This window comes from Artemia sp. Qi Xiang Cuo, chromosome 21, assembly GCF_049724085.1.
Source record: "Artemia sp. Qi Xiang Cuo chromosome 21, ASM4972408v1, whole genome shotgun sequence".
NCBI lineage: Eukaryota > Metazoa > Arthropoda > Branchiopoda > Anostraca > Artemiidae > Artemia > Artemia sp. Qi Xiang Cuo.
In genome coordinates this window covers 43,544,139-43,564,604 of record NC_142814.1, presented here as the reverse complement: position 1 = coordinate 43,564,604, position 20,466 = coordinate 43,544,139, and the positions used below count along the sequence as shown (strand labels likewise).

At 37.5% G+C, this 20,466-nt stretch overlaps 1 protein-coding gene across 1 annotated transcript in view; it reads left to right on the top strand.

Moving 5' to 3' along the window:
• The window catches only part of LOC148939596 (uncharacterized), a 172,336-nt gene that overhangs the window by 79,565 nt on the left and 72,305 nt on the right, over positions 1 to 20,466 (top strand). The window contains exons 5-7 of the mRNA XM_089106921.1: positions 9,503 to 9,585; positions 11,117 to 12,426; positions 14,456 to 14,572. Coding sequence (XP_088963047.1) covers positions 9,503 to 9,585; positions 11,117 to 12,426; positions 14,456 to 14,572 — 1,510 coding nt within the window. The remainder of the gene's footprint in view (positions 1 to 9,502; positions 9,586 to 11,116; positions 12,427 to 14,455; positions 14,573 to 20,466) is intronic.

Below are 20,466 nucleotides of genomic sequence, written 5' to 3'. Positions count from 1 at the left end.
CACACACACACTAAAACACACACACACACTCAAAAACTAACACACACACAAAAACTCACACACATACAAAAAATCAAACACACGCACAAAAACTTACACACACACACAAAAACTAACACACAAACAAACACACAAAAAACTTACACAAACACACACTAACACCTACACACACACGCCAAAACTAACACACAAAAAAAATTACACACACACACCCTCACACACACACAAAACTTAAAAACACACAATCGAAAACAAACACACAAACTCAAAAACAAAAAAACACAAAAACATACGCACAAACACACACACACACACACAAACTTATACACACACACACACAAAAAACTAACACACACAAAAACTTACACACACACACACACACACACACTAACACACACACACACAAAAACTTACATCCACTCACAAAAGCTTAGACACACAAAAACTTACACACACACACACACACACACAAACTTAAACACACACACACACAAAAAAATAACACACACAAAAACATACACACACACACACACACACAAACTAACACACACACACACAAAAACTTACATCCACACACAAAAGCTTAGACACACAAAAACTTACACACACACACACAAAAACTTAGACCCACAGGCAAAAACTTACATGCACACAAAAACTTACATGCACACAAAAAATTACACACACAAAAACTTACAAACATGTACAAAAACTTACACACACACACAAAAACTTACACACACACACACACATGAACACAAACCCACACCCGCCACAGCTAACACACAAACAAAAAAAAAAACACACACAAACACAAACTGACACACGCACACGAAAACTTACATGCACACAAAAACTTACATTCACACAAAAACTAACACACACACACACACACACACAAAAAACTCACACACACACACACAAACACAATAAAAAAAACACAAAAACGCACAAACAAAAACACACACAAAAACTTACACACACACACACACACACACACACACAAAAAAACTTACACATGAACACAAAAAAACTCACACACACACTCACAAAAACTTGCACACAAACACAAACACACAAATCAATTACACACACACACACGAAAACTTACAGATATAATCAATAGATTACACACACAAAAACTAGAACAAACACAAACACACACAAAAAAACTTACTAAAGAAATCGAACAAAAGCAAGAAACAAAAAAAAAAAAAGAAAAAAAACAAATACACACACACACACACACACACACAAAACTAACACACACAAACACACGAAAACTCAAACACACACGCCAAAACTTACACACACACAAAAACTTACACACACACACACACACACACACACACACACAAACTAACACAAGAACACAAAAAAACACACACACACACCCACAAAAACATACACACACACACACACACAAAACTTACACACACACACACACGAAAACTTACACACACACGCCAAAACTAACACACACAAAAACTAACACAAGCACACGAAAACTAACACACACACACACACGAAAACATACACACACACGCCAAAACTTACACACACACACTACACACACACACAAACTTACACACACACACACACACACACAAAAACTGACACATTAACAATAAAAATTACATGCACAAAAAAAATTACATGAAAACATAAAATTACACACACACACACACACAAAACTTACACACACACACACACACACACACGAACACTCACACACACACGAAACCAAAAAAAACAACCAACAAACTAAACAAAAAAAAACAAAAACACACACAAAAACTAACACATGAACACAAAAAAACTCACACACACACGCACAAAAACTTACACACACACACATACACACAAAACTCAAACACACACAAACACTAAAACTTACACACACAAGACAAAACTTAAACAAACAAAAAACTAAAACACACACACACACACACACAAACTTACACACACACACACACAACAAACTTACACACTACAAAAACTTACAATCACACAACAACAATCACACAAACACACACACACAAAACTTACACATGAACACAACAAAAAACTCACCACACATTACAGCACAAAAACTTAAAAACACGTCACACACACGAAAACTTACACACACACGCCAAAACTTACACACACATAAAAAATTCCCACACACACACACGAAAACTTACACACACACACAAAAACTTACACACACAAAAACTTACACACACACACAAACACACACAAACTTATACACACACACAAAAAACTTTACACCACACACACAAAAAGCTTAGACACACAAAAAACTTACATCATGCACACACAAAAACTTATCACCCACACGCAAAAACTTACATGCACACAAAAACTTACATGCACAAAAAAAATTACACACACTCACAAAAAACTTACAAAAACAAAAAAAAAATTAAAAACACACAAAAAAAAAAACTTACAAAAAAACAAAAAAATACACACACACACACACACACAAAAACTTACACATGCACACGAAAACTTACATGCACACAAAAACTTAAACACAGTTTTGTGAGTTTTCGTGTGTTTGTGTGTGTGAGTTTTGTGTGTGTGTGTGTAAGTTTTTGTGTGCATGTAAGTTTTTGTGTGCATGTAAGTTTTCGTGTGCATGTGTAAGTTTTTGTGTGTGTGTGTGTGTGTAAGTTTTTGTGTGTGTAAGTTTTAGGCGTGTGTGTGTAAGTTCTCGTGTGTGTGTGTGTAAGTTTTGTGTGTGTGTATCTGTGTGTGCAAGTTTTGTGCGTGTGTGTGTGAGTTTTTTTGTGTTCTTGTGTAAGTTTTTGTGTGTGTGTGTGTGTGTGTGTGTATTTTTGTTTTTGTGTGTTTTATTTGGCTTTTGTGTGTCTTTTTTAGTGTGTGTGTGTGTGTGTGTAAGTTTTGTGTGTGTGTGTGTATGTTCTTGTGTGCATGTAAGTTTTTGTGTGCATGTAAGTTTTCGTGTGCATGTGTAAGTTTGTGTGTGTGTGTGTGTGTAAGTTTTTCTGTGTGTGTGTGTAAGTTTTGGCGTGTGTGTGTGTGTCTTGACGTGTGTGTGTAAGTTTTCATGTGTGTGTGTGTGCGTAAGTTTTTGTGTGTATGTGTATGTTTTTGTGCGTGTGTTTAAGTTTTTGTGTGTGTGTGTTTGTGTGCATGTAAGCTTTTGTGTGCATGTAAGTTTATGCGTGTGGGTCTAAGTTTTTGTGTGTGTGTGTGTAAGTTTTTGTGTGTCTAAGCTTTTGTGTGTGGATGTAAGTCTTTGTGTGTAAGTGTGTAGTTTGTGTGTGTGTGTGTGTGTAGTTTTTGTGTGTGTAAGTTTTTTTGTGTGTGTGTGTATAAGTTTGTGTGTGTGTGTGTGTGTGTAAGTTTCTGTGTGTGTAAGTTTTAGTGTGTGTGTGTGTTTTCGTGTGTGTGTGTGTGTGTGTGTGTGTGTGTGTGTGTGTGTAGTTTTTGTGTATGTAAGTTTTGGCCTGTGTGTGTGTGTTCGTGTGTGTGTGTGTAAGTTTTGTGTGTGTGTGTGTGTAAGTTTTGTGTGTGTGTGTGTAAGTTTTTGTGCGTGTGTGTAAGTTTTTGTGTGTGTGTAAGTTTTTGTGTGTGTGTGTGTTTTGGGGTGTGTGTGTGTTTTCGTGTGTTTGTTTGTGTGTGTTAGTTTTGTGTTTGTGTTTGTGTAAGTTTTTGTGTGGATGTAATTTTTTGTGTGAATGTAATTTTTCGTGTTCATGTGTAAGTTTTTGTGTGTGTGTGTGTGTAAGTCTTTGTGTGTGTGTGTGTGTATGTTTTTGTGCGTGTTTGTTAATTTTCGTGTTTGAGTGTGTGTATGTTTTCGTGGTGTGTGTTTTTTTTTTGTGTGTGTGTGTAAGTTTTTGTGTGTGTGTAAGTTTTTGTGTGCTGTTAGGGACCCCTTGGGAGGATCTGGGTGCTCCTGAAAATGCTGGTAGAGAGCCGGGGACATTATTTAACCAGGGGAGTTCCGTTGGAATCACAGGGGACCTTTAATGCCTGCAGGAGGACCTTTGGGGGCCCGGGGGACCCTTGGGGGCTGGTTGGCCCTTTGGGAGCCCAGTGGACCTTTGGGTACCAGGGGAGGGCCTTTGGGGGTCTGATGAGGGCGTTTGGGGGATAACATTTCGAAATTTTTACTTTTTAGTTTACTTTTTTTTGCGGCGCATCCCTGCGGCGCATCCTGCGGTGCTTTCCTGCAGTGCCTCCCTGCGGCGTATCCCCTGCGGCGCTTTCCTGACCCGCGGCGCATCCCTGCGGCACATCCTGCGGCGCTTTCCTGGCCCACGGCGCATCCCGGCGGCGCTTCTCTGGTCCGGGGGACCTTTGGGGGCCGGGGGAGGGCCTTTGGGGCACAGGGAGGGCCTTTGGGGCACAGGAGGGCTTTTGGGGGTCCGGGGGGCAGTTGGGGGCCTGGGGGACATTTGGGGACCGGTGGAGGGCCTTTGGGACCCCGCTGGTCCTTTGGGAGCCCGATGGGCCTTTGGGGGCCCGGGGAGGGCCTTTGGGGGTCTGGGTGGGCCTTGGGGGGCGCCGGTGGCCCTTTGGGAGCTTGGGGGGCCTTTGAGGACCGGGGGCTTCCTTCGGGGTTGGGGTAGGAGGATTGGAACCCTTTGGTTGGGTTAGAGGACCTCACAACACTGTTCAAATGAAACTTGTGTATTATAACGACCACAGAGTTTCACCATTAAATTCTCTTCTAAAATCTCTTCAAAAATCATCTTTTAAAATGTCTCTAACTGTTTCGCCGAAATAGTTCCATAACCTGTCTAAAACAGTTTCGCCCAAATAATCCCTAAACGTAATTCAGCGTGTTCCTTTTGTTTTTGGCATCTCTGCGCTAATGCATTTCAAATTAATAAGAAACCTGATTCCCGCGCTAAAACAATTCATCGCTAAGATGTTTCTTGGAGAATTGTTTCCATGGCCTTTGGCTATTAATATCCTTTGGAGTCTCGACCAAAAGCGTTGTTTCCGAGGCAAAGACATTAATGACTTGGATCTATTCCTGGAGAATCGTTTCTATGCGAAAATTTTTAAAGTCTGACAGATGATGTCATTGGTTGATTGATCTGTCAAGAAAGGGGAATTAATTTGTTGTTTCTAAGGGGAATTATTGATTCACGATAGGTGAATTGAGGTCGATAGCACAGGTGTTCCAAGGTCGATGTTGTTGTTGTTGTAAGTGCACGCTCTCAGCGAATGTCAAGGTCGATGTTGTTGTTGTTGACACATTGGAAAAAGAGGTCATTGACCCCATTAACCACGTGTTCTCCCTAATGAATCTATGCCCATATATGGTGCCCCGTTCGGAGTCAATAAGGCCCTTCTAAGAGGTCATTGACCCCATTACGCAATCTTTCTCCCTAGGGATTCCATGCCCATATATGGACTCCCGTCAGTATTCTATGCCTATATAAGGACTCCCGTCACGAGTTATTATGGCCATTCTACTAACATGCGCCATTTTAAAAATCCGGACACAAATAGTAGTGTTTAATTTAGTTTCATACCTCCTCTAGTTGACCTGAAATAGAGAACTTGATACCATTCGCAAAAAAATCTGCTTACTTTCTTTGACAGCTTGGATACACTTATGCTATTTTGGTTTGGTTAAATTGTAAGAGCAGAAGTAGCCCCGAAAGTTTGAACGTAATACCCTCAGTCGTTCTTGGGATACTGTTGAGATGCCTTATTGGAAATTTGTATTAACACAGAGCATTTTGGTTTAATCTCAAGACAACATTTAGTTCTTAAACATAATGGGGAAATGGGAGGATGGGCGTTGGGAGGGGAAATAGTTGCCCTACAATCACTTTCGACAATTCAAAAGGGAATTAACCCTTTCTATTTTCAATCGAATGAGCCCCTTTCGAAGTTCATAAGAGAGCTCCTTCGATACGAAGTACCCTAGTCTAAATTAAAAAAAAGGAAAAAATAATAATACATTGTACCCACATCGATTATAATGTCAAGCCTTCCAATCAATTTTGACTATTAAAAAGGGCACTAGCCCTTTCAGTTTCAAATTAAATGAACCGTTTTCGAGTGTTTACGATAGCGCTTTCTATAAACACCTTATATGCCCCCAGAGCATAAATTACAACCCTTACCCTGAGGGCTGTGAGGGGGTTGTCATCCTCAAAGACATAATATCCAGAACTTTCAACTACGTTAAGCAAAATGACTATCTCAAAATGTTGATTGGATGTTTTTGGGGAAATGGTGGGCGTGAGAGGGGCGTTAGTTGCTTTCCAATCCCCTTCAACTATTAAAAAGGCACTAGCCCTTTCAATTTACAATCGAATGAACCCTTTTGGAAGTTTCTACGACAACAGTTTCAATAAAAACCTTATATGCCCCCAGGGCATAACTTACAACCCTTGCCCTGAGGACTGGGGGGGGGGGACATCCTCAAAGACGTAATTTTCAGAACTTTCAACCACGTTGAAGAAAATTGCTATCTCAAAATCTTGATTGGATGTGTTTGGGGAAATGGTGAGCTAGAGAGGGAGGTTAGTTGCCCTCCAATCACTTCCGACAATTAAAAATGGCGTTAGCCCTTTCAATTTCCAATCGAATGAGCCCTTTTTGAAGTTCCTAGGACAAAACTTTCTATAAAACCTTATATACCCCAGGGCATAGCTTACAACCCTTGACCTTAGGGCTATGAGGGGGGTCATCCTCAAAGACATAATTTCCTTACCTTTCAACTACGTTGAACAAAATGGCTGTCTCAAAATTTTGATTGTATGTTTTTGTGGAAATGGTGGGCGTGAGAGGGTGGTTACTTGCCATCCAATCACTTTCGACTATTAAAAGGTCACTAGCCACTTCAATATCCAAATCGAATGATTACTTTTTGAAGTTTCTACGACAACGCTTTCTATATAAAAACTTTACGTGCCCCCAAGGAATAACTTACAACCCTTGCCCTGAGGGCTGCGGGGGAGTGTCATACTAAAAAACATAATTTCCAGAATTTTTACAGTGTCAAACAATATGGCTCTCTCAAACTTTATACTGGACGTGTTTGGGGAAATGGTGGGTTTGAGAGGTGTGTTATTTATACTCCAATCACTTTTGACTATTAAAAAGGACTCAAGCCCTTCTAATATCCAATAGAATTAGCCTTTTTTGATGTTTCTACAACATCACTATCTATAAAAACCTTATATGCCCCCAGGGCATAACTTACAACCCTTGCCCCGAGGGCTCTGAGGGGGTTATCATCCTCAAAGATCTAATTTCTAAAACTATATAACTACGTTGAATAAAATGGCTATCTAAAAATTTTTATTGGATGTGTTTGGGGATAAGGTGGGCGTGAGAGAGGGATTAGTTGCCCTCAAATCACTTTCGACTATTAAAAAGGGCACTAGCCCTTTGAATTTTTAATCGAATGAGCCTTTTTTCAAGTTTCTACGACAAAGCTTTCAATAAAAACCTTATATGCCCCCCGGCCATAACTTGCAACCCTTACCCTGAGAGTTGTGGGGGGAGTGTCATCCTCTTAGATTTTATTTCTGGACCTTTCAACTACTTTGAAAAAATGCTATCTCAAAATTTTGATTTGATGTGTTTGGATAAATAATGAGAGTGGAAGGGGTGTTAGTTGCCTTCCTCATTCAAAATCATTAATCAGTCAAAATCAGTCAAATCAGTCAAAATCACTTATGACTATTAAAAAGGGCACTAGCCATTTGTATTTCAAATCAAATGAACCCTTTTTTCAGTTCCTACGTCAACGCTTTCTATGAAAAAAACTTATATACCCCCAATGCATAATTAAAACCCTTGCCCTGAGGGCTTTGGGGGGGGGGTCATCCTCAAAGACCTAATTTCCAAAAATATCAACTACGCTGAACAAAATGGCTATCTCTTGTATGTGATTGGGGAAAAGGCGGGCGTGAGAGGGAGGTTAGTTACCCTCCAATCACTTTCGACTATCAAAAAGGGAACTAGCCCTTTGAATTTCCAATCAAACAAGCCTTTTTTCAAGTTTCTACGACAACACTTTCTATAAAAACCTTATATGCCCCTAGGGCATAACTTACAACCCTTGTCTTAAGGGCTGTGGGGGAGTGTCCTCTTCAAAACATAATTTACCAATAGACCAAGAAACCGAAAAACCAAAAAATAAATACCAAATACCAATACTAATAGAACATAATAGACCAAAAAACCAAAAAATAAATAATATATTGTGCCAACTTCGTTCTTTACTTAGGCAGCGCTATTGTGCAGCATATGATTAAATTGCATCAAAGATTCATTGTAACGTCAGAGGAATACTGACCTCTTTTTATGTCTGACAACTTTTCTGTATTCTCATGCGACGTATTTCTTACTTGTTTTAATAAGTAAAAGCAAGGCCGTACCCAGGTGGGTTAAGGGGGTTCGGATACCCCCCCCCCGAAATGTTTGTCTGACTCGTAAAAACGTAACAAAAATAGATATAAACAAATTTTTATGCTTTTTTTGAGGTTTTTTGTGCACCCCCCCCCCCCCCCCACCGGAAAAAAATATTTGAGTAAACCTCCCCCCACGAAGAAATACCCTGGGTACGGCCTTGAGTAAAAGAAAACTGTTTTGATCCCTATATCTACTTAAATTATTTCGAAGGTATTTTGGTTCAATAGCTTTGAAAATAATAAAATTGAATTGAAGATCCAAGGTTGTCTTAGAAATTCAGATGTGTTACTGCACACAAAATATTTCTACAATCTGGAAGAATATTTCGGAAAGAATTGTTTGAATTTAAAAATATTTCAAAACGATAAGACTGAATTAAAAATACAAAAACCTCGGTGAAATAAAGTGTACGGTCGTATGTGAAACCTTTCTTGTGTCCCAAGGTTACTGAAAGAAAATAGTTTCCGTTCTATATATTTGGGTAAAATTTTTCAAGAATTATTTTGTATTGGAACTTTTTTTGAGAAATATAAATTTGATTGAAGTGCCAAGTACAGTGAAAATGAAATCTTATTGTCTAAATTCGTTGAATGGAAACACAACGTTGTATTATATCTTAAAAAATTAAGAAAATCTGGGAGGTAAGTTTTTAATGAAAAAGGTCTTCAAATTCAATTATGTAGTTTTGATAGCTTTGGGTGCCAATAAAAGCCAAAAAACTAAGCTAAAAGCATGTGGCACTAAGCATTTTAAGAAGGTGCTCTGAAGGTTTATTTGTCTTGGGAATCAGCTGAGTGTTAATGTTGGAATTTTTGCGGACGAAAAGTATCCTCAAACTTGACTTATTGATTTTGCTTATTTATTGTATAATTCAGCGTGGCAACACTGACGAAAGTTAGGTTCTACCCTAAAAAATTCTTAATTTTGAAACCACGAAACGATACATATTTGAAAAAGCAGTTTTCAAGTACGAATTGACAAAATATGGGCCCAGGGGGGGGGAGGGATTTTTTTTTAGTTTTGATGTTATCTTTACTTAAAACCAAATAAAGTTGCTGTGACATTTATTTTTCAGGAAAAAGAAGCACACCTAGACTTAATGGAGGGCGTACTTGTGGATTTGCTACATGCAAAATGGAATACTTTCGTGAAGGCTAAGTATGATCAGATAGTTGCTAGGTATAGACATTGAGAGGAATAAACGACCAAGAAAAACAGAAAATAAGAGGTTAAAAAAATAGGCAAAATAAGCAACTAAACAATAGGTCCCATGCTGTAAAATACAGATAATTAAACGCGAAAATGGAGCTTAATTTTAGAGGTATATCTTGAAAATATATTAACACAATGCATGAGAAACAGATTAGATTCTTCAAATACGGTCCTTGAGTCTCTCATTGTAGCTTTTATGTATAGCCTGTCAAGATGTAAGGATATATAACTTGTATAGCCTAATATACAATCCGAACAATCTATAATAGTGATGAGTAAAAGACCTAAAAATAGAAAAATACAAAGGTTAAAATTAGGCCCAATAAGAAGTTGCTACGTTTGTGTTAATATATTGAGTAAAAACAGCCCGGACTCTTCAAACACAGTCTGTAGGCCATTCTATTTAGCTTCTTTTTTCCCTCTGAAAATATAAGGCCATATGCCTATCAACTTTTAACGTGTATGACCAAGGCCGTATCCTGTGTGTGTGTGGGGGGGGGCTGTTGTCCCCGAAATGTTTGCCTGACTTGTAAAAAACGTAACAAAAATGAATATAAGCAAATTTGATGTGTGTTTTAAAGTTCTTTTCTACCCCCCCCCCCGAAGAAATTCTTTTGTAACACCTCCCCCCCCCCCAAAAAAAAAAAATCCGGGATATGGCTGTGTGTATATGTGTATAACGTAATATATGACCGGGATAAGGTTTACAAATAGCTATAAATAAACGACTTGAGAGATAAATAAAGGTTAAAACTAGGCAAAATATAAAGCTAAAAAAAACATGCCGAAAATCACAAGTAAATAACTGCTGAAATCGGAGGTAAATTTTGGAGCCTTATACTGACAACATATAAATTCCTATACTTTGGTGCCTAAGCTGTTCTTTTTTAGCTTTTGTTTTTTATGTGTTCTTGTGTCTCCTTGTAAACTACAGTGAAACTAAAAAGTTGTCTACTATGACAAAAACTACAAAATAAATCTGAAATGAAAACTACACCATATATTCAACTCATCAACAAACATTTGGGAGCTCATCGATAAAATCCCGTAAATTAACTTTAGATATTTTTTCTGTCTTGTTAAAATATTTCTATGTTTCACTAAAATACAATATCAATTTTTAAACCTACTTTCCACTATCTAAGTAACGACATAAATTAAAACCAATGATTTATCAATGTGGATTTTTCAATAATTTATCATCTCAAAATAACTGTTGCGTTCCTCGAGCCGTTTCATGCGTTTCATCGTTCCAGCTATGAGGATTGCACTAATTCCATTCTAAAGGTTTTTATGAGGACTGCAAGGGTAGAGGGGAAGCTTAAGCATCTGTGATGGTCTCAAGTGGCTTTGGGTGGTGGTCCGTTGCTATCAATAGTATATTAACACGTGTAAATGCAGTCTACATGTTAATAAATACCACACATTAATAGTAAATGTAAATGCAGGGAAAGTTAATAAATCCCACTTTTTTCAGGTTCTACAAGCAGTTTATCATGTTTGCCGTCTACTTCCTCATTTCGCTCATTTGCTTTACTCTCCGTCCTTCACCTCCTCTAAACATCTATGCTACAACCCGCAATACTTCACTGATGAATAGGACAAGACCATATAATCGAAGTGAATCTACATTGTCTGGCTATTTTACTACACAAATGCCAGCGGAAACATTTTTGAAAGACAACATCGAGAGCATAAACAAATTGGAAACTACTTTCTATACGTCTTTAGATTCAGAAAACGTGACTACTGTCACTCAAGAAGAAGTTCACCCTTCGACCAAGGTTGCCTACACCATAAATGGAAACATCATTACAAGTAAGCCTGTAGATTACTTAATGACAAGCCTTGTTGCTATGGAGAATCCTAGCAAACAAAGTGAAAATAAAACCATTGTTGAAGACCCACAGCATCCTTCTTATGAGTCGTTCGATTCAAGAACTGTTACTGGTGCCACTCAAGAAGTAACATCCGAAGTCGAAATCAACTCAACTACAAAAGCCAGCCTCATAACTGCTGAAGCCGTTGAAAACCCGACAAACAGCATTATGATTGAGGAGAATGCAAAAGAAGAAGGTGAAAATACAAGGGTTCTTAATAGGTTAGAAGATCCATCTCTTATGCGTTTAGATCCAGGAACTGTCACTGTTGCTTCTCAAGAGCTAATTCCCGCTGACATCGAAATTAGCTACCCAACAAAAGACAGCATCATTACAATTGAAGCCGCTGACAACCAGACAACCAGCTTTATTATTAAGGTGGATTCAAATGAACAAATTGAAGATGTGACTGCTCTTGAAGGCTTACAAGATCATTCCCGTAATCATTTAGATTCAGGAGCTGTAACTGCTATATCTGACAAAGCACTTACCAATATGGTCGAAATAGGTTCCACCACAAAGGACACCATCATCACCAGTGAGCCTGATAACAATCTGATGACCAAATTTATTATTGAGGAGCCTGAACAAGAAAAAGATGGAAATAAGATCCCTTTTGAAGATTTAGAATATCCTTACTATAAAGAAAAAGGAACAGGAAACGCTGGTGTTGTCACTCAAGAAGAAATTCCAACCGAAATCGAAGTGAGCTTCAGCACAAAAGGTGGCATTGTTACAAGTGGGCTAGTGAAGGACTTGAAGACCAGCTCAATTAATGAAGAGAATATGCATGGTGAAAGTGAAGAAGAAAACACTCTTGATCAAACCATAGAAAGTGAAGGACTTATGACCATTACTAAAATAACAGAAGACGTCAGTCCCAGTGGGGTCACAGAGGGATCTGGAGGTAATTAAGAACTTCACATTATATTAATATTAAGAATACATTAATTACTGTACTTCTTAAATAAAATTTTAAATCAAAGAAATAAAAAAGTCCTATTCAGTCCTAAAGGCTTTGGAATTGGAAAATTGATTTAAAAAATTGATGTTTCTTACACAATTTTTTAGTAATTTCGATGGAAAATATCTTGACGAACTAAAACGATAAAAAGAAGAAAAATTCATAGAAGGAACGACAAAACGAGAAAAAAAAGGGAACACAAAACCAAAGTGTTTCCCGCAGGAGAGTTATTTATATTTGTCCGGATCTCGTTTCGCACTTTCTCTGAAATTGTAAAACAAAGATAAAAAAAATCTTTTCGTGTCATTAGAGCCTAAATATTTCTCAGTAAATTACCCAGACTTTAAGAGCGTCATAGAAAGCCTCTAAGGAATCTCATATTTATGCCTGATTTAACTATAAAAATCATATACTCAATAGGTCCCAAGATTATCTGGTAACTTATAAGCCCAGTGTATCTGGGTTTATAAAAGACCCAGATAAACTAAAAGGTTTTCATCATTTGTTCCCTCTTCCTTTCAAAAATCAAACCCAATGAGGTAAAAAATTTTGTGGGCTTTAAGTCCAAGGTGGTTTATGCTACTGAAGGGGTTTTAGGCCCAACCGTTTGTTCCGAAGCCTGGCTTTCTCTGGTAAGCAAATACATTAGGAAGAAACAATTTACCTCTAGGTCAAACAAAGCCAGATGGTAATCCAATAAAAGTAAAGTATACTAAATTATAATGTCTCTATATAAACTGGGTACTAGTTTGATTATTACTTACTAAAACCATTACGCTATGAATACAGATGTCAGCAGCATATATAGGAGAAAACAAACGACACGCTCCATTTATTTATCATCTCTAAAACCTCCTTATCCCCTCCCCTAGGAATTAAACGTTCGAACTAAAGTTATACGGACTAAACGTTCACTTTCGCTAGGAAGTATTTAAGATTACTCTAAAATTTGTACAGGGAGCATGCTCTAAAATTTGTGCAGGGAGCTGACTTGCGATGCCTTTGTGTCCTGAAATTAGCTAGCTGATGACCCGAGTGAATAACCGTGCTCGTAAGGCTTTTATCATTCTGATTTGAAACTCCATTGCTTTTTAACCCACAAAACAAAATTAATAGAACAGTAGTTCACGTTTTGTGACACTAAAGAAAATAAACTATAGAATTCCTACTGCTTCCGAAGTCAGCAATACCATTGTGCCATACAACTATTTTAATTGAATTTTGATTTGCTTATAGTGTTTGCATAATTGGATAATTTGGGTCAGCCCTCATTCTCCTTAATTTTCACTTTCTTAAATAACTTGATGGAATATCTTTTTGAATAATAAATCTTTTGTATATCAATCTATTTTAGTCCGTACTATGTGTTTTCCCTGCCCCCTAGATATCAGTAAAATGATTCCCTGTTGGATGAAAACTAAACTGCTCCAAATGATGCCCTTTTGGGGTACAGATCCCTTAGTCTGCCTTTTCTCAAAAATCTCAAACTGTTTATATTTATTCCAAAAGTATAGTTTTTATCCGATTTATCTTTGCTACGTCTTTGAACATTCCTCTTTCCTTCAATAGTCAATCACATTGTAAGAATTAATTAACTCCTTCAACACATTACAAAGTATCTAAGTACATTGCAACATAAGGTTTATTGAAACCTTTTTTTTCAATAAACAGGTTTATTTAAACCTGTTTTGCTGAGAAATAAAAATTACAAATTTGCCATCCCCTTAGAGTCTGAAATATACATCCCCATCCTGAATTCTCGTGAATTGACGCCACTTGTTTATTATTGATATCTTCATCTATTTTCATAATCCAATATCTTTCACCATCAACCAAAGACAGCGAAGTTAATTTATCTCCATATATTATCAAGCTTTATTTAATCTCAGAGCATTATCATAATGGAATCAACTTTCGTAAACAATATATGTTCAAGACTTAATTAATATTTATGAAGCACATTTATCTCTAGGCTACACTGAGACTGAAGGTGATCCAAACTCTTTTGACCCAGCTCTCTCTAGGATGGTAACAGAGGATGGCATCGAGTCGAGAACAGACAGGGTATTCACAGAAATTCAGATTCAAGGTAAGTTACTTTGTGTATTCAAGCTGATATGATAATCATAGCGAGCGCAATTGCTCTGCCTAAGTAAATGTTGGCACAATGTATTTTTTTTTTTGGTTTCCATACCAGGGCACTTCGTATCGAAGGAGTTATCGTAGAAACTTCGAAAAGGGCTCATTCGATTGGAAATTGGAACGGGTAGTCCCCTTTTTAATAGTCGAAAGTGATTGGAAGGAAACTAACACCCCTTCCACGCCCACCATTTCCCCAAACACATCCAATCAAAATTTTGAGATAGCCATTTTGTTCAGCGTAGTTTATTTCCAAATAGAGATTATATTTTTGAGAAGGACACTGCCCAACAGCCCTCAGCTAAGGGTTTTAAGTTATGCCCTGGGGGCATATAAAAACGATGTTGGCACAATGTATTATTTTTTCCCCTTTAGACCAGGACACTTTGTATCGAAGAAGTTGTTCTAGAAACTTGGAAAAGGGCTCATTCAATTGGAAATTAAAGTGGCTTGTGCCCTTTTTAATAGTCAAAAGAGTTTAGAAGGCGAATAACACCCTGTCCACGCCCACCATTTCCTGAAACAAATCCAATCAAAATTATGAGATAGCCATTTTGGTCAGCGTATTTGATTTCCGGATAGAAATTATGTTTTTGAGAAGGACACTCCCCTATAGCTCTGAAGGCAAGGGTTGTAAGTTATGCCCTGGGGGCATATAAGGTTTTATAGAAAGCATTGTCGTAGAAACTTCAAAAAAGGCTCGTCGAATGGAAATTCAGAGAGCTAGTGGCCTTTTTAATAGTCGAAAGTGATTGGAGAGCAACTAATCCCCCTCTCACACCCACCTATTCCCCCAACACATCCAATCAAAATTTCTAGATAGCCATTTTGTTTAACGTAGTTGAAAGTTCTGGAACTTAGGTCTTTGAGGATGAAACCCCCCCCCCCCACATTCCTCAGGACAAGGGTTGTACGCTATACCCTGAGGGCATATAAGGTTTTATAGAAAGCGTTGTCGTAGAAACTTCAAAAAGGGCTCATTCGATTGGAAATTTAAATGGCTAGTGCCCTTTTTAACAGTCAAAAGTGATTGGAAGATATCTAACAACCCTTCCACGCCCATCATTTCCCCAAACACATCCAATCGAAATTTTGAGATAGCCATTTTGTTCAACGTAGTAGAAAGTTCTGGAAATTATAACTTTGAGCAGGACACTCCCCTCCCCAGTCTTCAGAGCAAAGGTTATAAGTTATGCCTTGGGGACTTATAAGGTTTTCATTGAAAACTTAGTCGTAGAAACTTGAAAAAGGGCTCATTAGATTGGAAATTCAAAGGGCTATTGCAATATTTAATTGTCGAAAGTGATTGGAGGGCAACTAAGCCCCCTCTAACGCCCATTATTTATCCAAACACGTCCAATTGAAATTTTGAGATAGCCATTTTGTTCAACGTAGTTGTAAGTTCCGGAAATGAGGTCTTTTAGAATGACAACCCCTACCCTTATAAGTCCTCGTTGAAAGCATTAAAAGTCATTCTTTGGGGACAAATAAGGTTTTCATTGAAGGCTTTGTCGTAGAAACTTGTGAAAGGGTGCATTCGATTGGAAGTTCAAAGGGCTAGTACCCTTTTTAATAGTCGAAAGATATTGGAGGAAAACTAACCCTCCTTTCACGCCCACCTTTTCCCTAAACACATCCAATCAAAATTTTTAGATAGCCATTTTGTTCAACATAGTTGAAAGTTTTGGAAATTAGGTCTTTAAGGATGAAAAACTTCCACAGCACTCAGGGCAAGGGCTGTAAGTTATGCCCTGGGGACATTTAAGGTTTCTTATAGAAAGCGTTGTCGTACAAACTTCAAAAATTACTTATTCGATTGGAAATTGAAATGGCTAGTACCCTTTTTAATAGTCGAAAGTAATTGAAGGGCAACTAATCTTCCTCTCAAACCCACCAGTTCCCCAAACATATACGATCAAAATTTTGAGTTAGCCATTTTTTTGTACGTAGTTGAAAGTTCTGGAAATTATGTCTTTGTGGATGACCCCCCCCCAACACACACACACACAGCCCTCAGGGCAATGGTTGTAAGCTATGCCCTGGAGGCACATGAGGTTTTTAACGAAAGATTTGTCGTAGAAACTTCAAAAAGGGCTCATTCGATTTGAAATTAAAACGGGTAAAGCCCTTTTTAATAGTCGAAAGTGATTGAAGAGCAATTAACCTCCCTCTCAAGCCCACCATTTTCCAAGACACATCCAATCAAAATATTGAGATATTCATTTTGTTCAACGTAATTGAAAGTTATGGAAATTAGGTCTTTGAGGATGACAACCTCCCCCCCCCAACAACTCACAGGGCAAAGGTTGTAAGTTATGCCCTGGGGGAATATAAGGCTTTTATAGAAAGTTTTGTCGTAGAAACTTCAAAAGGGCTCATTCTATAGGAAATTAAAAGAGTTAATGCTCTTTTTAACAGTAGAAAGTGATTGAAGGGCAACTACTCCCCCCCCCCTCTGACGCCCACCATTTCCCCAAACATATCCAATCAAAATTTTGAGATAGTTGTTTTGTTTAACGTAGTTGAAAGTTCTGGAAATTAGGTCTTTGAGGATGACAACCCCCTCACAGCCCTATGGGCAAGGGTTGTAAGGTATGCCCTGGGGGCATATAAGGTGTTTATAGAAAGCGTTGTCGTAGAAACTCAAAAAGGGCTCATTCAATTGGGAATTGAAAGGGCTAGTGCCCTTTTTAATAGTCGAAAGTGATTACAAAGCCCGAAATTTTTTTGGGAGAGATTGATGTGGGTACAGAATATTATTATTTTTATTTTGTTTAGACCAGGGCACTTAGTATTAAAGGAGTTGTCTTAAGAATATCGAAAAACGTTCATTCGATTAGAAATAGAAAAGGCCGATGCCCATTTCAATAATCGAAAGTGATTGGAGGGCAACTAGTGCCCCTCCCACGCCCACCCTCCCATTTGCCTATTATGTTTAAAAAATAAATGTTGCCTTAAGATTAAATCAAAATGCACTGTGTTAATGCTAATTCCCCATAAGGCATCTCAGCAGTACCCCAAGAACGACTAAGGGTATTATGTTCAAACTCTCGGGGCTACTTCTGTTCTTAAAATTTAACCAAATCAAAATAGCGTAAGTGTATTCAAGCTATAAAAGAAAGCAAACAGTTTTTTTTTGCGAATGGTATCAAGTTTACTATTTCAGGTAAACTAGAGGAGGTATGAAACTAAATTAAACACTACTATTTGTGTCCAGACTTTTAAAAGGGCGTATGTTGTTAAAAATTGCTGAAAATTTTTCTCCAGCATACAAATAGCAGGCTTAACTATAAAGTCTTAAAAAAAAGAAATAGGTACAACTTTTTGTAAAATTTTTGAGAAGTTGATAATAACTGAGCTGGTTGATAAATGCTATATGCCCCCACACCAATTTGGGTTCCAGAAAGGAATAGGTTGCGCTCATGCACTGACGGCACTGTCGTCGGTCTTGATTGATGCTGATAAATCTGGAGAGCCGCTTCTAGGGAGCCATGATGCCAGTCGTTCTTTTGATTCGATAATTCACGCGGATATCCTCACTGAATTGTATAAATGCTGGGTCAGTACCTGTGTTATTTGTGCTTTGTATGATATGTATAATGATTTAACTGTCACTGTGAATCTGCCTCATGGAATAATCACAAATATAACCATACCAGTTCGTCACGGAGTAGGGCAAGGCGCCCTTGCCTTACTGGAGTAAGACAAGGCGCCCTTACATCCGCAGTTTCTTCCTGTATTTTAGAAGGGATAGATGTGTCTCTTATTGCTTATGCGGACGATGTCTTTAACCCCAGCCGAATGGTACTAGCGTTTGAGAAAAATTTTTCCCCTTTGAGTCAAGAATACTCAAAAATAAATCTTAAATTTAGAGCTGAAAAGTCGGTAATGGTACTGTTCAACTGGGGCCCAGTTTCCGAGGGATTATAAAATTGATATTAACGGAGTATTGGTTGCTCCTAAATTGAAAATGAATTATCTTGGCCTCCCAATCGATAACTCCCTTAAAGCAACTAAAAAGTTTCTCATTCGCCATTTCCAGCGCCGGACGTCCAGTGCCTACGGTGGCATAGTTTCCAATAAACTTCGTTTGAATCACCAGCTGCTAGCTAAATTATATAACTAATATGGGCTCCCAAATCTTTTATACCTTGCACCTTTTTGGCGTACCTTTTCGGTAACGGAATCAAAGCAACTCCGACGAATTTATTACCGATAGGCTAAATATCTTTTCAGCCTCCCCCCCCCCTGGGCAAGTAATTCTTGGGTCAATAGGAAAAACGGCCTAATTAACCCCAATGCTGCCATTGGCAGATGCATTGCAGCTTACAATAAGGGAATAAATGGACACATATGGCGTTCCCTTTTAAAACAATAGGTCTTTCACGTTTACTGTTTTTGTGTTTGTTATATATACTATATGATTGTTTGGTTTATTATTATGCTTGTGTGCTTATTCCATAAGTTTTATCTTTGTTTTATTCGTGCTTGTCTATGTGCTTGTTACTTTGGCTTGTGTTGTCATTTTCTGGTTTATTACTATGCTTGTGCGATTGTTCTATGAGTTTTAATTTCGTTTTATTTGTCATTATCCGACTTTTTCTTTTGCTTTTGTTTTTTCTTCTTCTTTTAATGTTTCTTTATACTCCGTTCATCATTCTATTTCAACGGGTTATAAATAAATTCAATTCAATTCAATTTGATTTATTAAAGTTATGAAAGTACAAACATTTATATTTTTTTCATTTATATTTTATTTTGGTAAACAAATTTGAAGTTGTTAAGTTTCCAGATTTGCTTCTTTTTTTTTTAATGTCAAAAATTGAAAATATTCAGCTTGATTTTGTTGCATTTGGACAAAAATACACTCTAATAATTATACATTCAAAAATACGTTCTTCTCTCTTCGAATCTACTTGAAAAGGTTAGTTTTTTTTTGCATTGAAGATGGCTTGGCGGAGGTTCTTGTCGAAATATCTGCTTATTTTCTTTTGTTTTCGTTCTACTGGCTGACATAACCGAAGTTTTCATCGGCTATTTAAATTTATTATTCATTTATCATTTTTTCTTCTTTGACATACGTGCATTTGGACACAAAAAGGGTTACTTTAAGATTCAACAGAATTGCTACGAGGTTCAAGTAATTGCATTGTGAAACATGTGTGTCAGACCAAGGGTTAGCAAAAAAAAATTGCACATTTTTGGATGCATGAACGTGCAACTGAATTAATTGATTATGACTTAATGATGACATTAGTGATGCAAATAGTAACAAATGCAATTAATTGTATGCAGGGATGGATTCAGGATTTTTTTTGGGGGGGGAGGGGCGCAAAATAGGTTGATCCGATAAACATGCGTGAGGAGCAAGTTTAATTAATGCAAACTTTCGTTAATTAAGTAAATTACACTACTTTACATTTATGTGGGACCAAGAGTTGAATGCCAAAGCAGTAGTTTTGTGTGTATCGGAAATTGGCTCCTGGAAAAGGAATGCAACTACTTTCGAATATTTATCCCATATACGGGTTTCTGAAAATTTACATTCCCAGCTTTTGCTGTAAAGCAGAGTCAATTTAAATTATTCTTTGAATAATTTCTTGCATTGATTAAGCAAGAAGAAACTGCTTTTTCAAATGATAGTTAACAGTAAAAAAAAAAACAGTTCTCTGTATTTACGGGGACTGTCCTCTCCTCAACTACTCGCTCTTTACGCTAAAGCTTTATAGTGTTTTACTGGAAGTGTTTATGGGTGGCGAAAATGTATTTAATTGATAATTACAAGTGTCTTATTTACCAATTTCCTTTTTAAAACATCTGAAATGAAAATTTCAAATGCTCATC